The sequence below is a fragment of the Prunus mume genome, linkage group LG5, assembly GCF_029339155.1.
Source record: "Prunus mume cultivar Tortuosa linkage group LG5, ASM2933915v1, whole genome shotgun sequence".
Taxonomy (NCBI): domain Eukaryota; kingdom Viridiplantae; phylum Streptophyta; class Magnoliopsida; order Rosales; family Rosaceae; genus Prunus; species Prunus mume.
Window position 1 is genome coordinate 22026853 of NC_142702.1, and position 15649 is coordinate 22042501.

Genomic DNA, 15649 nt, shown 5'->3' on the forward strand with positions numbered 1-15649 from the left:
TTTTTTGACAATTAAATTCACCACTCATATTTACTTTAAAAATAAAAAACCCAAAAACCACCCGCTTCATCAACAGCGACCCCCCATCACTGTATTCCATGACTACTGCCTCATTCTCTCTGTGAATTTGATGACACCCCAACACATGGATGATTCCACATTCACAAACATTAGAAAGAAAGAAAAATTTGATCGGCTATTGATACATGGAAAGCTATGCAACCAAGATTGGATTCCTATTCACGTACTATAAAATTTGCTTTTCTACCTTGTACGACTTTGGAAGCTTATCAAAAATTCCTCAAAAACTTTTAAGACTTTTTGAACTTCGCATATGAAATACCATAAATCCACCCCCAACAAATCTTCAATCTAAATTCCTTGAACCCTAAAGCCATCATAGAGAGAAAAATCCATGAACTCTAAATCTATAATAGAGAGGAGGGATGGAGAGGGAGAATGAGAGAGAGATTGGAAAAATGAAAGAACGACAGGAGCCATGACAGAAAGTGGGCAAGCGGACGCTTTGTCGGCTAGCTCAGGGAAGTGGTTGTTGGGGTTTTTTATTTATTATTATTGAGTTTTTTAAATTATGGTTTTAAATTATAAAATGTGATTTTTAAATCTAGCGGTATAAATAGTTAATTTTTCTTTAAAAAATAGTACACATAGCGCATTTTGAATGGAAGTATTACTAGATGACATGGTGATACCATACCATTCTATAATTTCGCCAAATAGTTGGACTTGGTCCTGTATTTTCGTACGTCATTCAAGTTTCTCATGTTTTTGTTTTTCCCCTATTAATATTATATGTAGTGCTGTAGACTGGTATCGACGAATAATTCTTTCCCTTGCAAGTAGGTTACTTAGTTTTGTTCAATAAGGCCAAACAAAACAAAATTAGACAACGGTCACAACAAGAAGGCGGATTATCAAAACAAAAGCTACCTAAATTAAAGGACAGACTAAAACTGACGAAGCAAGGAGGAGGAGTATAATTCACTTCTCGTAAACATGTTTGGCCTCACATTGCCTAGTGTTATAGCAAGAATACGCCTGCAAGCTAAAACTAGTAGTATATGGGTTATTTTGGTTTAAGTTCTTTGGTATCTAGCCTCCATTTTACTAAAAGAAATCCTCACATGAAACACAGTTGTTGAATCAAATATATATACTTACATAACATAACATGGTTGCGTACAAGCTTTCTTTCAAACTTTAATTATGTGTGTACAAGCTTTCTTTCAAACTTTAATTATGTGTTTGTTTATCAAGATTTCATTTTTCTTTCTTTATTAATTTTGTACATCAAGTCTTTTTGTTTTGCCAAAGTTACGACGGGGGAGGGGGTATTCTCATACACACTGTCAATGTGTCATAAGGGTTCGAACCTGAGATCATTGGTCTACAAGTTAATAAGACTCTTTTCTCATTTGACTAGACCTAGTGGTATTTTTTTACATCTGTCCAATGAAGCAAAGAAAGAAAGCGAAAAGGAACCCATTTTAGTTGATCATCTGGCACGTCCTGTTTTCTTTTTTACTTGATTACTTTGTTCACCAAAACAAGACCCTAGATTGACTTGTCAAAAATGCGGATGACCTTGTACTACTCGTCTGGTGTGGAGCCTTCTTGTCTTTTAGTTGGATATATATATGCGAATCAGTAAGCACACAAGAATGATCAATGAAGTTATTTCAGAATCCAAATAGACACACAATATATATAACATTTTTTTTCTATAAATGTACCTCAGTTCAACAAAGGTCTCTCTCTCCCCGATCATGGCCGATATTTACTCTCAAAGGCGACAAGCCATCATCTTACATGTACACAATTCCTTTGTTTTCTCATTCAATACTCTGCTTATCAATCTTGCAAGGCAACATTTGCCTGCTGAAATTGGTACTTAGGTGACGAGGGGTAAATTTAAAATATATTCAACCAAGAAAGCAGCAAACTTCACACACTCTAAACCTTGACCAAATACTCTTATAACTAGTCAACTGTCATATATGAATTATACCAAACAATAACATACACAGAGCATACCAAGATGTACCTGCAAGCCTAGAGAATTACTAGTGACAACCTAGGCACTCAGAAGGACCCGTCAATCTAGGCATCCCCTGTGCTAGCAACAACTATGGTGAAAGTGTGTGAAGACATCATAATCAAGCAAACACCAAACAGTAGAAAAAGATGACTAGTCAACCGCACAAACCCAGATGACTAGTCAACTATCAAGAACACAAACACAAAAAATTTACAGAGATGGAAACCAGAAACTGTTCACCAAGAAACCCACCATTGGGAAAAACTGGGGGTTATCAACCGACCAGGCAATCCACTAAGTAGAAAAAGATTCTTACAAATGAACACAAGCAAACTCAAGAAAAACCTAGATCTATTTAGGAAGATGAGCTATACCTCATTTGTGCAATCTTCTTCTCCAACTTAGCAAAGCTTGAAGCTCAGTTCTTCATGGCAAGGACAGCTCTTTCTCCAGCTCGTTCATCCCATGGCACTAGCTTGCAAACTCTAACTCAGACAGAAATGAAATTTGAATTCATGGAGAAAATGACCAATTTCTTCAAGAAACCATACTCTTGAAGAAATCAATCTTGAATCTGACCTAGATATAAATGATAGAGTGTTTGATCTAGCAAGATGAAGTTTTCATATGCAGTTTTCAAAAAGAAACAATTTGGAAAACTCAAAGATGAAAAATATGAAGGTTACTCTTGAGGAAGAAGAAGCGAAAGTTTGCTATGAAACTTTCCAAAAACTTGTCCCCCAAAGTGACGGCTACCAAATGAGGAATGCATACGTTTTTACACAAAAATTCCTAAGTTGGAATCGCACAAGGCAGCATAGGATTTCGCAGAATATGACAAAAAAGTGGGTAGAATCCACCTGGGAAATCTTACCAATGCAAAGGTTGACTAGTCATATAGAGAAAGGATGACTAGTCATAATCTTCAGGAATAGGTTAATGCAATGTGATGTAATGCAAAACATACCTTTGTCAAACGCAATATTGTTCATCATAATGTAGCCACATAAGAACACACCTAGAGATAAAATTCTTAATCTAAACTTGAGCTTGAGAAAATACAATGATTGTCATATTACAAACTTGTCAAGGGAAGCCAAAAGAAAATGCAAAATCCATACATTTACACCTGCTCCTTCCCCCCATTCCATTCTTGCTTTTATAGTGCCAGTACTCGTTGCACTTATTCAAATCAAGTTCCCCGGAATATCAATGTTTTCATCTCCATTTGAAACCCATCGTACCACCACCATGGTTGCCATTGCAAGTTTACTTGCCTACAGACTCCGCTGTTGCTGCTAGGCTAAGATTCCCTACTTACTCTCCCACCAAATTTCGCTTGGCCATCATGTTTTCTGCTTTACTTTTAGTTGCATCTCTGCTATCGCTTCTCCTTCCTGACTCCTGGCACCAAGTCCCACACGTAATCTTCATTTTCTACTATATTTGATAGCCGAGGGTTTTGGCTTGCTCCGAAAGCTATCTCAGCGTGGCATGATGCGGACACGTACACTACTGCCTGTGACAACTGCTGACATTCGTGGATTTGCAGCACGTGATTCATATATGTGGAGCTTCAATTGAGGGATTCAATCGCAATGCTGAAAGCTGATCGTAGCCTTCTAATAATCTATTTGAAAATGCTCAATGTTTTCATTCGAGTACTCTCACAATCATAATAAATGAAGTGTTAGATTTTCCTACAAAAGTCTTGTACGTACATTCCATTTTCTTTCTTATTTCTGATATATGTTTTTTTTCAAGTACTAGTACTTACTCCTTACAATTTGAGTAAGAAAAGGGTGGGTACTCTTTTAAAACTTGATACAAGCACTGGAGCTCATAACTTCAAGCTGTTAGTCTATACTATATTATTCAAGAGACGGCTATTTGTCAAAAACTTTTGAGTAAGTGTCAATCATGCCCCACTTATATTACATGAAATAAAGTAATATAATCATGGCAAAAAAATAAGTAATATAGTAAGAGGCTCTAATAATAATCTACAATATTAAGAAAATAAAAATAAACTAAAATAAAATGATCCTTCTACCTATTTCTGCCCTACGGGCAACAAGTTTGAGGAGTTACCTAGGTTGTGATTGTCTCATTAGAAATTAAATTTGCTTGGTAATTAAACTTTTTTTCAAATTTGGGATTTAACTCTCTAAGCTTTGAATATCCAGTTTCATAAATGTAGCTTGAATATTGATCACGGAGTCAACAACTCGCAAACATATAACATAAGTAGCTGTATTTACGCTCCACGCGTAATTTTATTAGCACATATGAATAATTCATTAAAATAAATAATTGAGAATGAAGACTAAAAATATTTTCCTAGGTTAGATTGTGAGGATGTACAAATTACAAAGTATATGCTTTTGTCTTTGTCCCATGCTCCAAAAACCTTAGGCCAGCCTTGCCTTTCACAATTGACTCTTGCTTAAGTTGGAAGAAATTATCAATGAATTTCCCGATGAAAACATATGTAGAGGGGCGGGGAACACAATGAGAGTATATCTATCGATGTAGTCTTGTAATTAGTAACGGGAAGGCCGAGAGTTACACATAGTTACTATCACGCTATAGCTTTTTTGTTCAAGACTTGTCAAATTTCAACATATGACTACAGGCTCTCTTAATTAATTCATCGATCCTTATCATAAAAACAATAGAACTAAGCAAGTTCCTTTTTATTTTGGAAAGTTACACTTCCTTCATTGAAGATGCTAAGAAATAATTAATTCGACGTACGTGAGGAGGGCCGGCCATGCGTTAACCACCACCTTTAATCATGTCTCGTGCTTGACTTGCAAGATTTGAAGGTAAAGACATCAGATTTTTATTTTACTTTCCATTTGAAGTCGAGGACAAACAAGCACCAAGTTTTCTGGCTTGAGGTCTCGGTGAAAATCAAGCACCTTCACTTCGTATAAGTGAAAAGCTTCCGCTAAACACAATTTCACTCGCACTTGATTTTCATTACTTCTTTGGTTTTGTGTCATCACATCTTAAGGCGTCCCTAGCGAATCGTAAAATAATCACCAATCTTTGACTTGCTTCTACTCCTCTTCAAGGGCTTATATATCTTCAAGGTATTTAAGGGACAGTAAATAAACATACTTTTAAGGAGAAGAAAAAAATTATACCAATGAGAGTACCTCAAGATTACCCTCCATCATCAGCGATGAAGTGAAGCGACTGAGAGTCGCGTCGTCACTTGTGCTTCCCCGACATTGGAGTCTTGGGATCGGAGTTTATTGGAGAAAGTCGGGCCAACTGCTACCATGTGGGTTTTTTGGTTGTTGTGGTCAGAACAACCGCTCCCATGGATTGTAAGAAGGAGAGCAGGTTCTTGTAACAATAAATGTTCGGACTTTATAAGCAAGAGTCTTGAATATGTGGACAAGTTTGGTGAATATTACCAAGTGCTTCCCCCTGTATTGGCTTTTAGTAGATCCAATATTTGTACTCGGAATTGGTTTTTAAATAGATCCAGTTTTTGGCTCGTCCAAGGTTGGTTGTTGTGTAGTTCTTTTTGTGTTGCTTGGGCTTCGGCTCCCTTTTTACCCCCAAAAAAAAAAAAAAATCTTAACGTTTTTGGTTAAGAGGCCATAATCGACAGAGGGCTAGGCAAAATTTGCAGTTGGAGTCTCTGTAGCCAGTTATACATGGACGCAATTTTTACAATCCATCCAAAACCCCATCCATTTGAGCCCACCCCTTCTATGCTGTCCCTGTCTTTGACACAAGAAAGTTGGAGCCATACAGCGAAAATAAGATTAATTAATGGGATTTAATTTAATATATGAAGAGTATTGAAGAATATTGAAGTCCCATAAACTTAACAAAATAAGATATATCATTAAACGAATCCCAACGAAGTTATCATTTACGAGCATATATATCCTTATTTTCTTTTATTAAAAATAATGACAAATTGGTTCCAACATATTGGTTAAGTTTCATAGAAAATAAGGTCGGATTGGTTCATCAGAAGAAGATTAAAAAAAGCGGCAAATTCTCCGAAACCATCTAAGCAGCACTTGTTTTGTCTTTTAGTGGTCATTGATAAAGAAGTGGCCATCCTATATTTTCTTTCTATAAATACCTCATTTCACCAAGGGTCTCTCTCTCCGGCTGGTGCCATGGCCGATCTTCACTCTCAAAGGCGCCAAGCCATAATCTTGCATGTACACAATTCCTTTGTTTTCACATTCAATACTCTGCTTATCAATCTTGCAAGGCAACATTTGCCTGCTCCTTCCCCCCATTCCATTCTTGCTTTTATAGTGTCAGTACTTGTTGCCCTAATTCCAGTCAAGTTGTCTTCTCCATTTGAAACCCATCGTACCACCACCATGGTTGCCATTGCAAGCTTACTTGCCTACAGCTCCGCTGTTGCTGCTAGGCTAAGATTCCCTACTTACTCTCCCACCAACTTTCGCTTGGCCATCATGTTTTCTGCTTTACTTTCAGTCGCATCTCTGCTATCGCTTCTCCTTCCTGACTCCTGGCACCACATCCCATATGTGATCTTCATCTTCTACTATTTGATGGCCGAAGGTTTGGGCTTGCTCCAAAAGTTTTGTCAGCGTCGTGTGACGCGGACACCACTGCTGCCTGTGACAGCTGATGGCATTCGTAGATTTGCAGCAGGTGATACATATACATGGAGCTTTAATTGAGAAATTCAACTTCAACCATGAAAGCTGATCATAGATTTTATGTTTTATCTGTTTGTTTTCTTTCTAGTACTCTCATATAATCATGGTGGATGTTATTGGAAGGTTTGTTCTTGAATATATACCTGGATATTTCACCCTTTTTTTTCTTTCTAAATTCAGTCTTAGATTGTCCTACAAAAGTCATGTGTATTCCTTTTTGTTTTTTTTATTTCTGTGTATTTTGTTCTTCTTTAGTGGTTGTACTTATTACTCCGTACCATTTGAGTAAGAATAGGGTGGGTACTGCCAATGGGTTCTACCATAGTGGTGGTGACTTCCCCCTTCCCCATGGCACCCTCGTTCGAAACTCTATATGTGCACATCGGTGCTTGAGGAAACCCTATGTGTGCACATTGGTGCTTGAGCCCGCACCTCTCTTAGAGTAGCCTATCATTGTATAAAAATAAATAAATAAATAAAAGGGTGGGTACTCTTTTATTATTCAGGAGAAGTCTATTTGTCAAATTTTTTTGACAAGGTGTCAATCATGGCCCTACTTACATTATGTGAAATGGACATATAAATATGACCCCAAAAAAATGGATATATAAATAAATATTAATATAATAAGGCTAAAATAATAATTCACAAATCATTAAAAAAAAACAAAAAAAATGATGTTTTTTTTTTTTTTGGGGTCAGATAAACAAAATGAAGTTATGTTTGTCATATTTGTTAAATTTTCTTACTATTCTTGTCTCTTATTTATTTTCCCAGTAATAATATAAACCCGAGACCAACCGAAGACGTACCATAAGGGCATACCCACAGCATGACCGCGTTGCCATATCTCTACTTCCCTATAGGCACATTTTTTTAGGAAATACCTAAGTTTATGTTTGTCTTTAGAAATTAAATTTACTTTGGGTATTTAAACTTGTTGCATATTTTGGGAGTGACTCTATGAGCTTGAATATGCAGTTAGTTTTTCGTATATGGCTTGAATATTGGTCATGGAGTCAATAACTCGCAAACATAAATTTAGGAACGTAAACAGCTGTATAATTGTGAGGTTAGATTGTGAGGATGCACATATATGTACTTTTGTCTTCGTCCCACGCTCCGAAAATCTTAGGCCAGCCTTGCCTTTAACAATGGACTCTTCTTACTTGAGTTGAAGAAATTATCCATGGATTCCCGATGAAAACATGTAGGGGCTGGGGATCCAAAGAATTAGGCATACCCAATCAGCCCAGTTGGTTTATCGACGTAAGTCATGGAAGCAATGGGAAGGCCAAGAATTCGACATAGTCAGTATCGCGTTGTGCCAGAAAAAAGACGGTAATAACTTGGTAGCTTGCAAACCAATAGCCATTTTTTGTTGGTTTTCTCAAGACCAACCAACCAATTTTCAAGGGGGACAAAATTATGTCTTAGGAAAAGAACATAAAATATAAAAAATTATCTTTCGAAATAAAATGGACCCGTGGGAAAAATCGGAATGAGCAAGTTATTTTTTATTTATTTTGGTAAATTACAACTTATTCATTGAAGATGCTAAGAAGTAATTGGACAAAAAGAAAGGGATCAAAGCTGCACCATAGGTTTCCTGGCGTTGTTATGTCCGTCTCATTGTCTCGGTGCTCGGCTGCTGCAATAGCTGTTGTGCTTTGGAATCATCTTTGTCATGATTACAGGATGTTATCATCACCATTAATCATGTTCATGTCTCGTGCTTGAAAGTGTTCAAGATGTTAAATGGATTGTCTCAAGCCTTTTTCTACCTTCAACAGCCCCATGCTGGAGCCGGCCTTGTTTTTTCCATATGAATGAATCATGCATATGATTCTGTGAGCGAAAGAAATCACAAACATACATGGAAAATAATACCAAACCTAGAATCAAACCATGGCCCCTAGAAAAATAAGATAATACATTAAAAAAAGATTGAAAACACTACCAAGCCTAGAATCAAACCAGGGCCCCTAGAAAAATAATGTAATACATTAAAAAAGATTGAAAACAAAATCCTGCTTGTAATCAGTACCAAAAATAAAAACTACCAAGCCCCAAAATATTTAAATATAAAAAGTGAGACCAATCTTGGGGTCGAACCATGCTCTTTAAAGAGCAACTTATTTTGAAATTTGGCGCCTTTTTTATTTTATAAAATTTTTGGAAAACCACATCCCTCTTCCTGCACTTGCTCGAGGCCATTGCCCTTCAAAGGCCATTGCTAAACCATATACAAATGAGAAATATGTGATGAGGAAAACGTAGGGGGTCTTCTGGAGAGGGATATGGTATTCAAGATAGCTACTTAAGAAACGGTTCGCTCTACAGAAAGGAGCACGGTTTCCAAATAACCTATAGCCATTTTATAGAAAACGTAGGTGGTTCCAGTTTTTCTCTTGGATGTGGACGGGTTTGGTAAAATATTATTGTTCGTTCAAGACAAGGTCATGCTTTTGTTTGGATCCCATTTCGTGGCCTCCAGAGCAGGAGAAGGAATTCAGCATATCCAATGTGAGTCAGAATTGGTTTTTATATACTTCCAATTTTGTCCTCCGAACCGAATTGGTTTAATCACACTACTTTTTTCTTTTACTTTTTAAACACAATTTTTGAGGTAGAAGAGAAAATAGAGGGCTTAAACTCAGCTCTCATAGGGCCAACAAAAGCCCATTGGAGTTTAAATTCTCATGAAAGATAAAGCCCAAAGCCTAGACCATCACTCAATTGTTGCTCGAGTCAAAATAATAATCGGCCTTCAGTTGCAAAGCAAAGTTGAAGAAAACGCAATATTTTATGTCTGCGCAATATTTTAATATTTTATGTCTGCGCAAAGAAAGGTGTCACGGAAAAATGGCTAATCACCCGTGATCTGTCAATAATCAAGCACCGACCGACCTGTTTGCTCTCTCTATATATGTCTGCGCAATATTTTAATACAAGCTTGTACGGATATTTATTTATGTTGCTTGGGCGACCAATTGTTCTAGATGATTGTTTCTGCTCGACAATTCAACACACTCTATAAATAGCTGTCCCATTTCTCAAACTAGAACAACAAAAACAACAAACCATGGAAATCAATCGCTTTTCTCTCAGAAACCCTTTGAACAATCTGTGGCTCTTCAACTTTACTCAAATATTAACGTTGACGGCTTCGACATCTGTCCACGACATACTGGCCTTTGTCATCCCTACTCTCTTGACCTTCGTTCAGATGAAATACCCTAATGAAAATCTTTTTAAGAATCGCCCTGTGGCCATGAACATCGTCCTCTACACCTTGCTTGCTTATAGCTTCGCCTTTGGAGTTAGGCACCGATTTCTTAACCCGGATAGTCCTTATCCCTGGTTTCACATGGCCATGCTCCTGTTTGGCTTCGCCTCGCTCGCCTCAATCCTCTCACTCGTGTTTCCAAACTACTACTCTAGCTGGCCCCTTATGCTGTGCGTTTTGAGCATCTTGCTGTTATTTGGTTGGCTGCTGCTGGGCTTGGCTCGCAGGCTGTGGAGACAGATCCAAGCCCAAATTGGACATAGAATATTCCCTCGCCCCATACGTGCAATACGACGTCGCGTGAGGAGGCCACGTCCACTTTTGCCGCTGACCCTGCCAGATCAACAAGTGGGACCCTTTGCCGTCACTCCCATGTTTACACAATGATAGCTTATCAGATGCCACCTTGTTTTGATAACCTATCAGCTCTTGTTTTATCTAATGTTTTTTTTGGTCGGCAGTTTTATATTTAATATTTTTTGTTTTCTTTTGCACTGTATTTATATTTGGCTATTTTTGTCTTGTCTTGTGTAATTGAATTCTCCTGTATCTATGAACATCAATCTTGGTTTGTAAATCCGTTGCCACACAGATAATTCGTTGAATTTATATTTATATATATTTGTTATTTTCATTTATGAACGGGTGATTGAATTCTACACATGCGTGTTTGAGGACGATGACGCACTTTCATGAATTTGGTCACTAATAGAAACTGGCAACAGATGACAGCTAATTTGGTCAAAGTTGGACCAACTTGGTCTTTCAACACTCAAGCACAAAATGTGAATCTCTTTATTCGACCTTTAATTAAACTTCTATCATTCTGGCAACTATATCACTTCAATCAGGCATAGAATAATTTTCAGACATTTGAATTAAGTGAGATCTTTATTCTTTTAAGTTACAGTATAAATTTTGAAATTAAAATCTCATAACTATGTATTATATGACGACTAAATTGCAATACAATCAGTATAACACACATAATGACCGACAATTTGTTTGAAGCTTTTGAACAAACCCCACTGAAAATGATCAATTAAGTAATTAACTTAATGCTAATTAGTCACTCGAAACTTAAGTAATTAGCTTTTGTCTTTTTATTTATTTGGTTGAACTTGACCCTTTCAAATATACGATTTGGGGGATAATGTTGTTATGAGAGATGATGTGTCCATGTGTGGTCCCAAATGGGTCGGTTCAAATTTTTCTTTGCAGCTAGCTGTATATAAACTACCAATTTCCATAATCTTCTGTCAAATTATTTCTAACCCAATTTTAATACGAGGTTTAAGTATTTCTAACCCAATAGTGTATGGTATTTCAATATATAGTTTAGAGTTGGGGTATCTAACTACATTCCAAGACCCAAAGTGATCTCTCTGTCTCTCTCCCTTACACCCATGACTAGGTAAATAGATTTTGTATGTCATACTTTGTGTTTGAAAAATAATGAAAATGTCAATGAACTCGAACATTATGCTTATTACCAACTTTATAATATTAATACACACTTATGCATTGGGATATCCTCAGCGCCTTATCTAAAACTAATTAAAAACATGACAAAGAAAACACACCATACAAAGCAATTAGTGCCCCACGGCCTTGTTTACTCTTGAAATGAAGATGTGGCTGAATAGGAAATGAACACGACACCACGGTCCACCTATCCAATCGTTAACATTACAGGCCCCAAAAAAAACTTCCCACCCACTTGCTTGCACCACCTATCCCAACTCCCTAACGTTTCTCGGAAGTCAATAACGAAAAAGTGAAATACTGCAACAATTGTCAAAGGCATAAAAGGAAGGCCCGTGGACACCGGCGCCATGTTGGTTACTTTCTGGGAATTGTTTATGTCATGCTTTGGAATGTTATGAATTTCCGTATAGTTTATATATACAACACATGTGTGTTTGAGGCCTGTATCTACTGTTTAAACGTAATTAAACAAGTGGATGAAATGGAACCTTTGTTAAAAAATACAAATAAAATAAAATTCGTCTATAAACAACACACCTTTGGTCTACACTCCAACATCCAAAACACCCCCTCACTCTCTCTCTCTCTCTCTCTCTCTCTCTCTCTCAAAAACCCCTCACCTAGGCTATGACTATCTCTTCTCTTCTTCAAAACCCCCTTGAAATGATCCCTTCTTCTTCTTCTTCTTCTTCTGCTGCTGTCAATTTAGTCCGTCTTCACCTAGGAGAAGTCCGTTTCCATGCGATGAAAGCTGCAGAGGTTGAAGAAAGCTGCAACAAACCTCAAAGGGTCCATTCACGCCCAATCAATCGACCCTCTTCAGCTGATATCATGTCACCAAATGCCAGTCGACTCTACTCGGCTGCCGTAACCAACGGCACAAACAGTACCACAAGCTTGAGCCCAGAGAGGGTCTTTTTGTCTTCAATCCCCGTCAACGGCCTGAGCCGACAAGATGCAATCGCTGCAAGTACGGGCTACCGCCTGAACATGGACTTACACAGCAGCAGCCATCATGTCGTGGGTTTCTGTTTTCTGCCGCCACCTGAGCTTGCCGATCTGAACTACTCGGCGAGGCGCATCCCGGACCTCAACTTGCCACCATCAGATGTCTCAGCTTCGGAGCTGGTCCTAAGAACCAAGAACAGAAACATCCTCCGATTTATCGATGCTGTGCGTTCGTTGGTTGTCAAGCACGGGAGCCCCGAGGAGCTGGCGGAGTACATGAAGAACAAGAGCAGCTTGACCAAACCCCAGATTTGGAATCTTGATTCTATTCGGATCTGGAATATGCTGTCCCTCTCCCGGGGAGGTGAAATTGAGAAGGAGCTGGTGGAGGAAGGCCTCGTCGAAGCCCTAATTAGCGTCGAGGATCTTCCATCGCCGCTGGAGCTGGTTCTCGCTCCGCCACATCACTATAAGGACTCTGCCAACCAAGATGCTAGGATTGATTACAAGTACAAGCAAGCATCAACTTGGTTCGACGACAACAAAGAGACTTTGGTATTTATAAATTATTTATGCATCCAACTCTCAGACTGCCGTCTAATTACCTTTGATTATTATAGATTTGTAATATACATCCCATATCTGTTAAACCCAATTTTCAGTCCTCGGATGCTCGAAATTATGATGCGGTTGATGAGGATGAGGTCCAGAGCAGCGGTAATTATGATGTTGGTGATGAGGAGGAGGAGGAGGACGAGAGCAGCGGTGATGATGTTGATCATCATCAGGACCTGAAGCGCAAGGCTATGGCTGTTATGGACGACCAGGATCCGTATGGTCAGCATCTGCAGAGGAAGAAGGCCAGGCACCGTGGAGCTCTTCGTATTGATGAGCCCGCCAATCCATGAGTCTGAAGCTGCAGAGGAGAGGACTCATCATCATCAGCCTCAACCCACCAGTCCAAATGCCCCATGCATCCATCCACTTTTTTCTTTAATTGCAATTATATATACACGAATGTATGGCTTTAGTTATACATAAATAAGATGCTGGTCTGGATGCAGGCTGGAAGTTTTTCGGGTATTATTATATACGGATGCTCCGATGTTGTATTATCGGAGACATATATATTTATGTCTCCTTGATTGGTTTGTTATTGCAATTATCAGAATAATCAATTTGTACTGCTTATATATTCATCCTTTTTGGAAATATGGACCAATTTTCTTCTTTTTGCCAAGGAATTATGGACCAATTAATCATGTGAGGTCGCTGCACACAGTTGCATGAAATTAATTATTTTGAAGAAAAAAGAGCTAAAATCGATAGGGTGGTCTTTTTTTATTTTTTATTTTTATTTTTTTACAAAGCGATAGTATTTATTGAAGAAATTGAACATAGTACAAAGCCACAAAAATGCCGAAATAGGTACAACATCTTCAGTGACCAAATGAATTCATCTAGAGAGAATTACGCCTAAACCAACAAATATATCTTCAAACCCCTTATTCAGCCACTCGAAACACTTGTACTCAGACTAGCAATATAGATTCACTGCGTAATAACAGAAACGACAGATCCGTATCACTACCGAAAGCAAAATACAAACCAAAAAACTCATAATGAGTAATAGACTAAAAGGTGGTCTTTTGGTTGCAGTGATCATACAAATTCAAACAAAAAGATTTAAATGTCAGTGACCAAAGTTTGTCCTTGCAATGTATAAATGACTATTTTTCCACAAATCTTCTTCTGTCACAACAACCTAATTATTAAAGATTGACTGAAAAATGTGAGTTTGGGAGAGGTAAGCTTAAAGCCCTTTGGCCCTGCGAGGAGTCTCCCATCCCAACCACGTTTGTTATTTGTTCAATTAAAGCAGCGGATGAATTATATTCAACGTCCAAGGGAGGCACAGCTGAATTAAAAGAGACCTTCCCCTCAATCATTCTGTCAACGTCGGCCAATTAAAAAGCAAGCACAAACCTAATTATCTAATTTCTCCAGCCTTCCATGTTTTTATCTATTTATCTCATCCCATTACGTACCTGAAGAAACAGAATTGGACAGCAAGCGTATACCTATAATGAAAATGTAGTATATAAATGAAAGTTAAGACGTTTGTTTTTGTTTCCCCGAATTGCACCAAGAGCAAAATAAATTGTGTCATAGAAAATTAACTTAATGGTGTATTTAATTGTTGATTAATGACTTGAAAGTAGTTGAGTAAACAAGTCAAAAGTGCAATGCTGCAACTGTACAAAGACATGAATGGGGTCCTTTTTTTTTGGAATGTTAAAAATTAAATGAATGTGATCAACGCCTACTATCCAAACATGACGTGCATCAAAATTCAAAGATTAGCTTCTTCTCTTCCACCATAAAAGAATAAAAACTAAACCAAATGAAGCTTTAATTAAACATGCTGCTCCTTCTGAAGAAAAGGAGACTCACAATTTAAAATTGACGTTTATGCAATTTGATTTGCTGCGAACCATACAAATTGCTAACCATAAATAGTGTGAATGTGCAAATAAAAAACACAAAGATAATACTTGTGTTTTAATCTATTTATTTATTTATTATCGAAACATAACAGCACCATAGTTCCAGCTAAGGCCATGTGATTGGTCAATTGTAGTGGTGTTTCCAAACGATTTTCCATGGACCAAATCTTATAAAAAGACGACAACAACAAGTAGTAGAGATTGCATCTATGGTGGTAAATTGGTAATACCGACAAACCGGCCCAACCAAACCGGTCGGATTGTTGACCACCATAGTATGCTTGTTTTCATTAATCTTTAGAGAAATATTAAAATATAGTTTACTTGTAAGGATTTTCTACTTTTTCTTTCTTCACTTTTTTCGTGCCCATAGAATCCAAACAATACTAGGATTTTAGTTCAAGTACTCGTGATAACTCCTCCTGCAGTTGCAGCCTTGCAGACAGCCTCCCTCTGCTCTGCGATGCGTTTTGGTCCACAAACTGTGCCACACGCGCCGGACAAACGCCAATGATTAGACACCGACCGACCATCAACGAGAATAACTGTTGTATTTAATAACTTTTTCTTTAAAAAAAATACTTATATTTAACAACAATTTCCGTTTGGTTCTTTCTTTATTTATTTGTGCAATCTTGTTTAGAAAGTAAATAGATGTGTGTTTGGGTTACCATTTTCATGACTGATT

The 15649-nt window shown here is 37.7% G+C and overlaps 1 protein-coding gene across 1 annotated transcript; it reads left to right on the plus strand.

Moving 5' to 3' along the window:
* Positions 1-12061: 12061 nt before the first annotated feature.
* On the plus strand, positions 12062-13653 carry LOC103332042 (uncharacterized). The gene is made up of 2 exons (XM_008234732.2): positions 12062-13009; positions 13117-13653. The coding sequence occupies exons 1-2, from the start codon at positions 12134-12136 to the stop codon at positions 13360-13362; spliced, it is 1122 nt and encodes a 373-aa protein (XP_008232954.2). The 5' UTR covers positions 12062-12133; the 3' UTR covers positions 13363-13653.
* Positions 13654-15649: the final 1996 nt, after the last annotated feature.

Bases quoted from the DNA above. Each gene is read 5' to 3' on its own strand.
- LOC103332042 (XM_008234732.2), top strand. From the start codon at position 12,134: ATGACTATCTCTTCTCTTCTTCAAAACCCCCTTGAAATGATCCCTTCT. The intron at 13,010-13,116 runs GTATTTATAAAT...CCCAATTTTCAG, and splicing joins ACGACAACAAAGAGACTTTG to TCCTCGGATGCTCGAAATTA.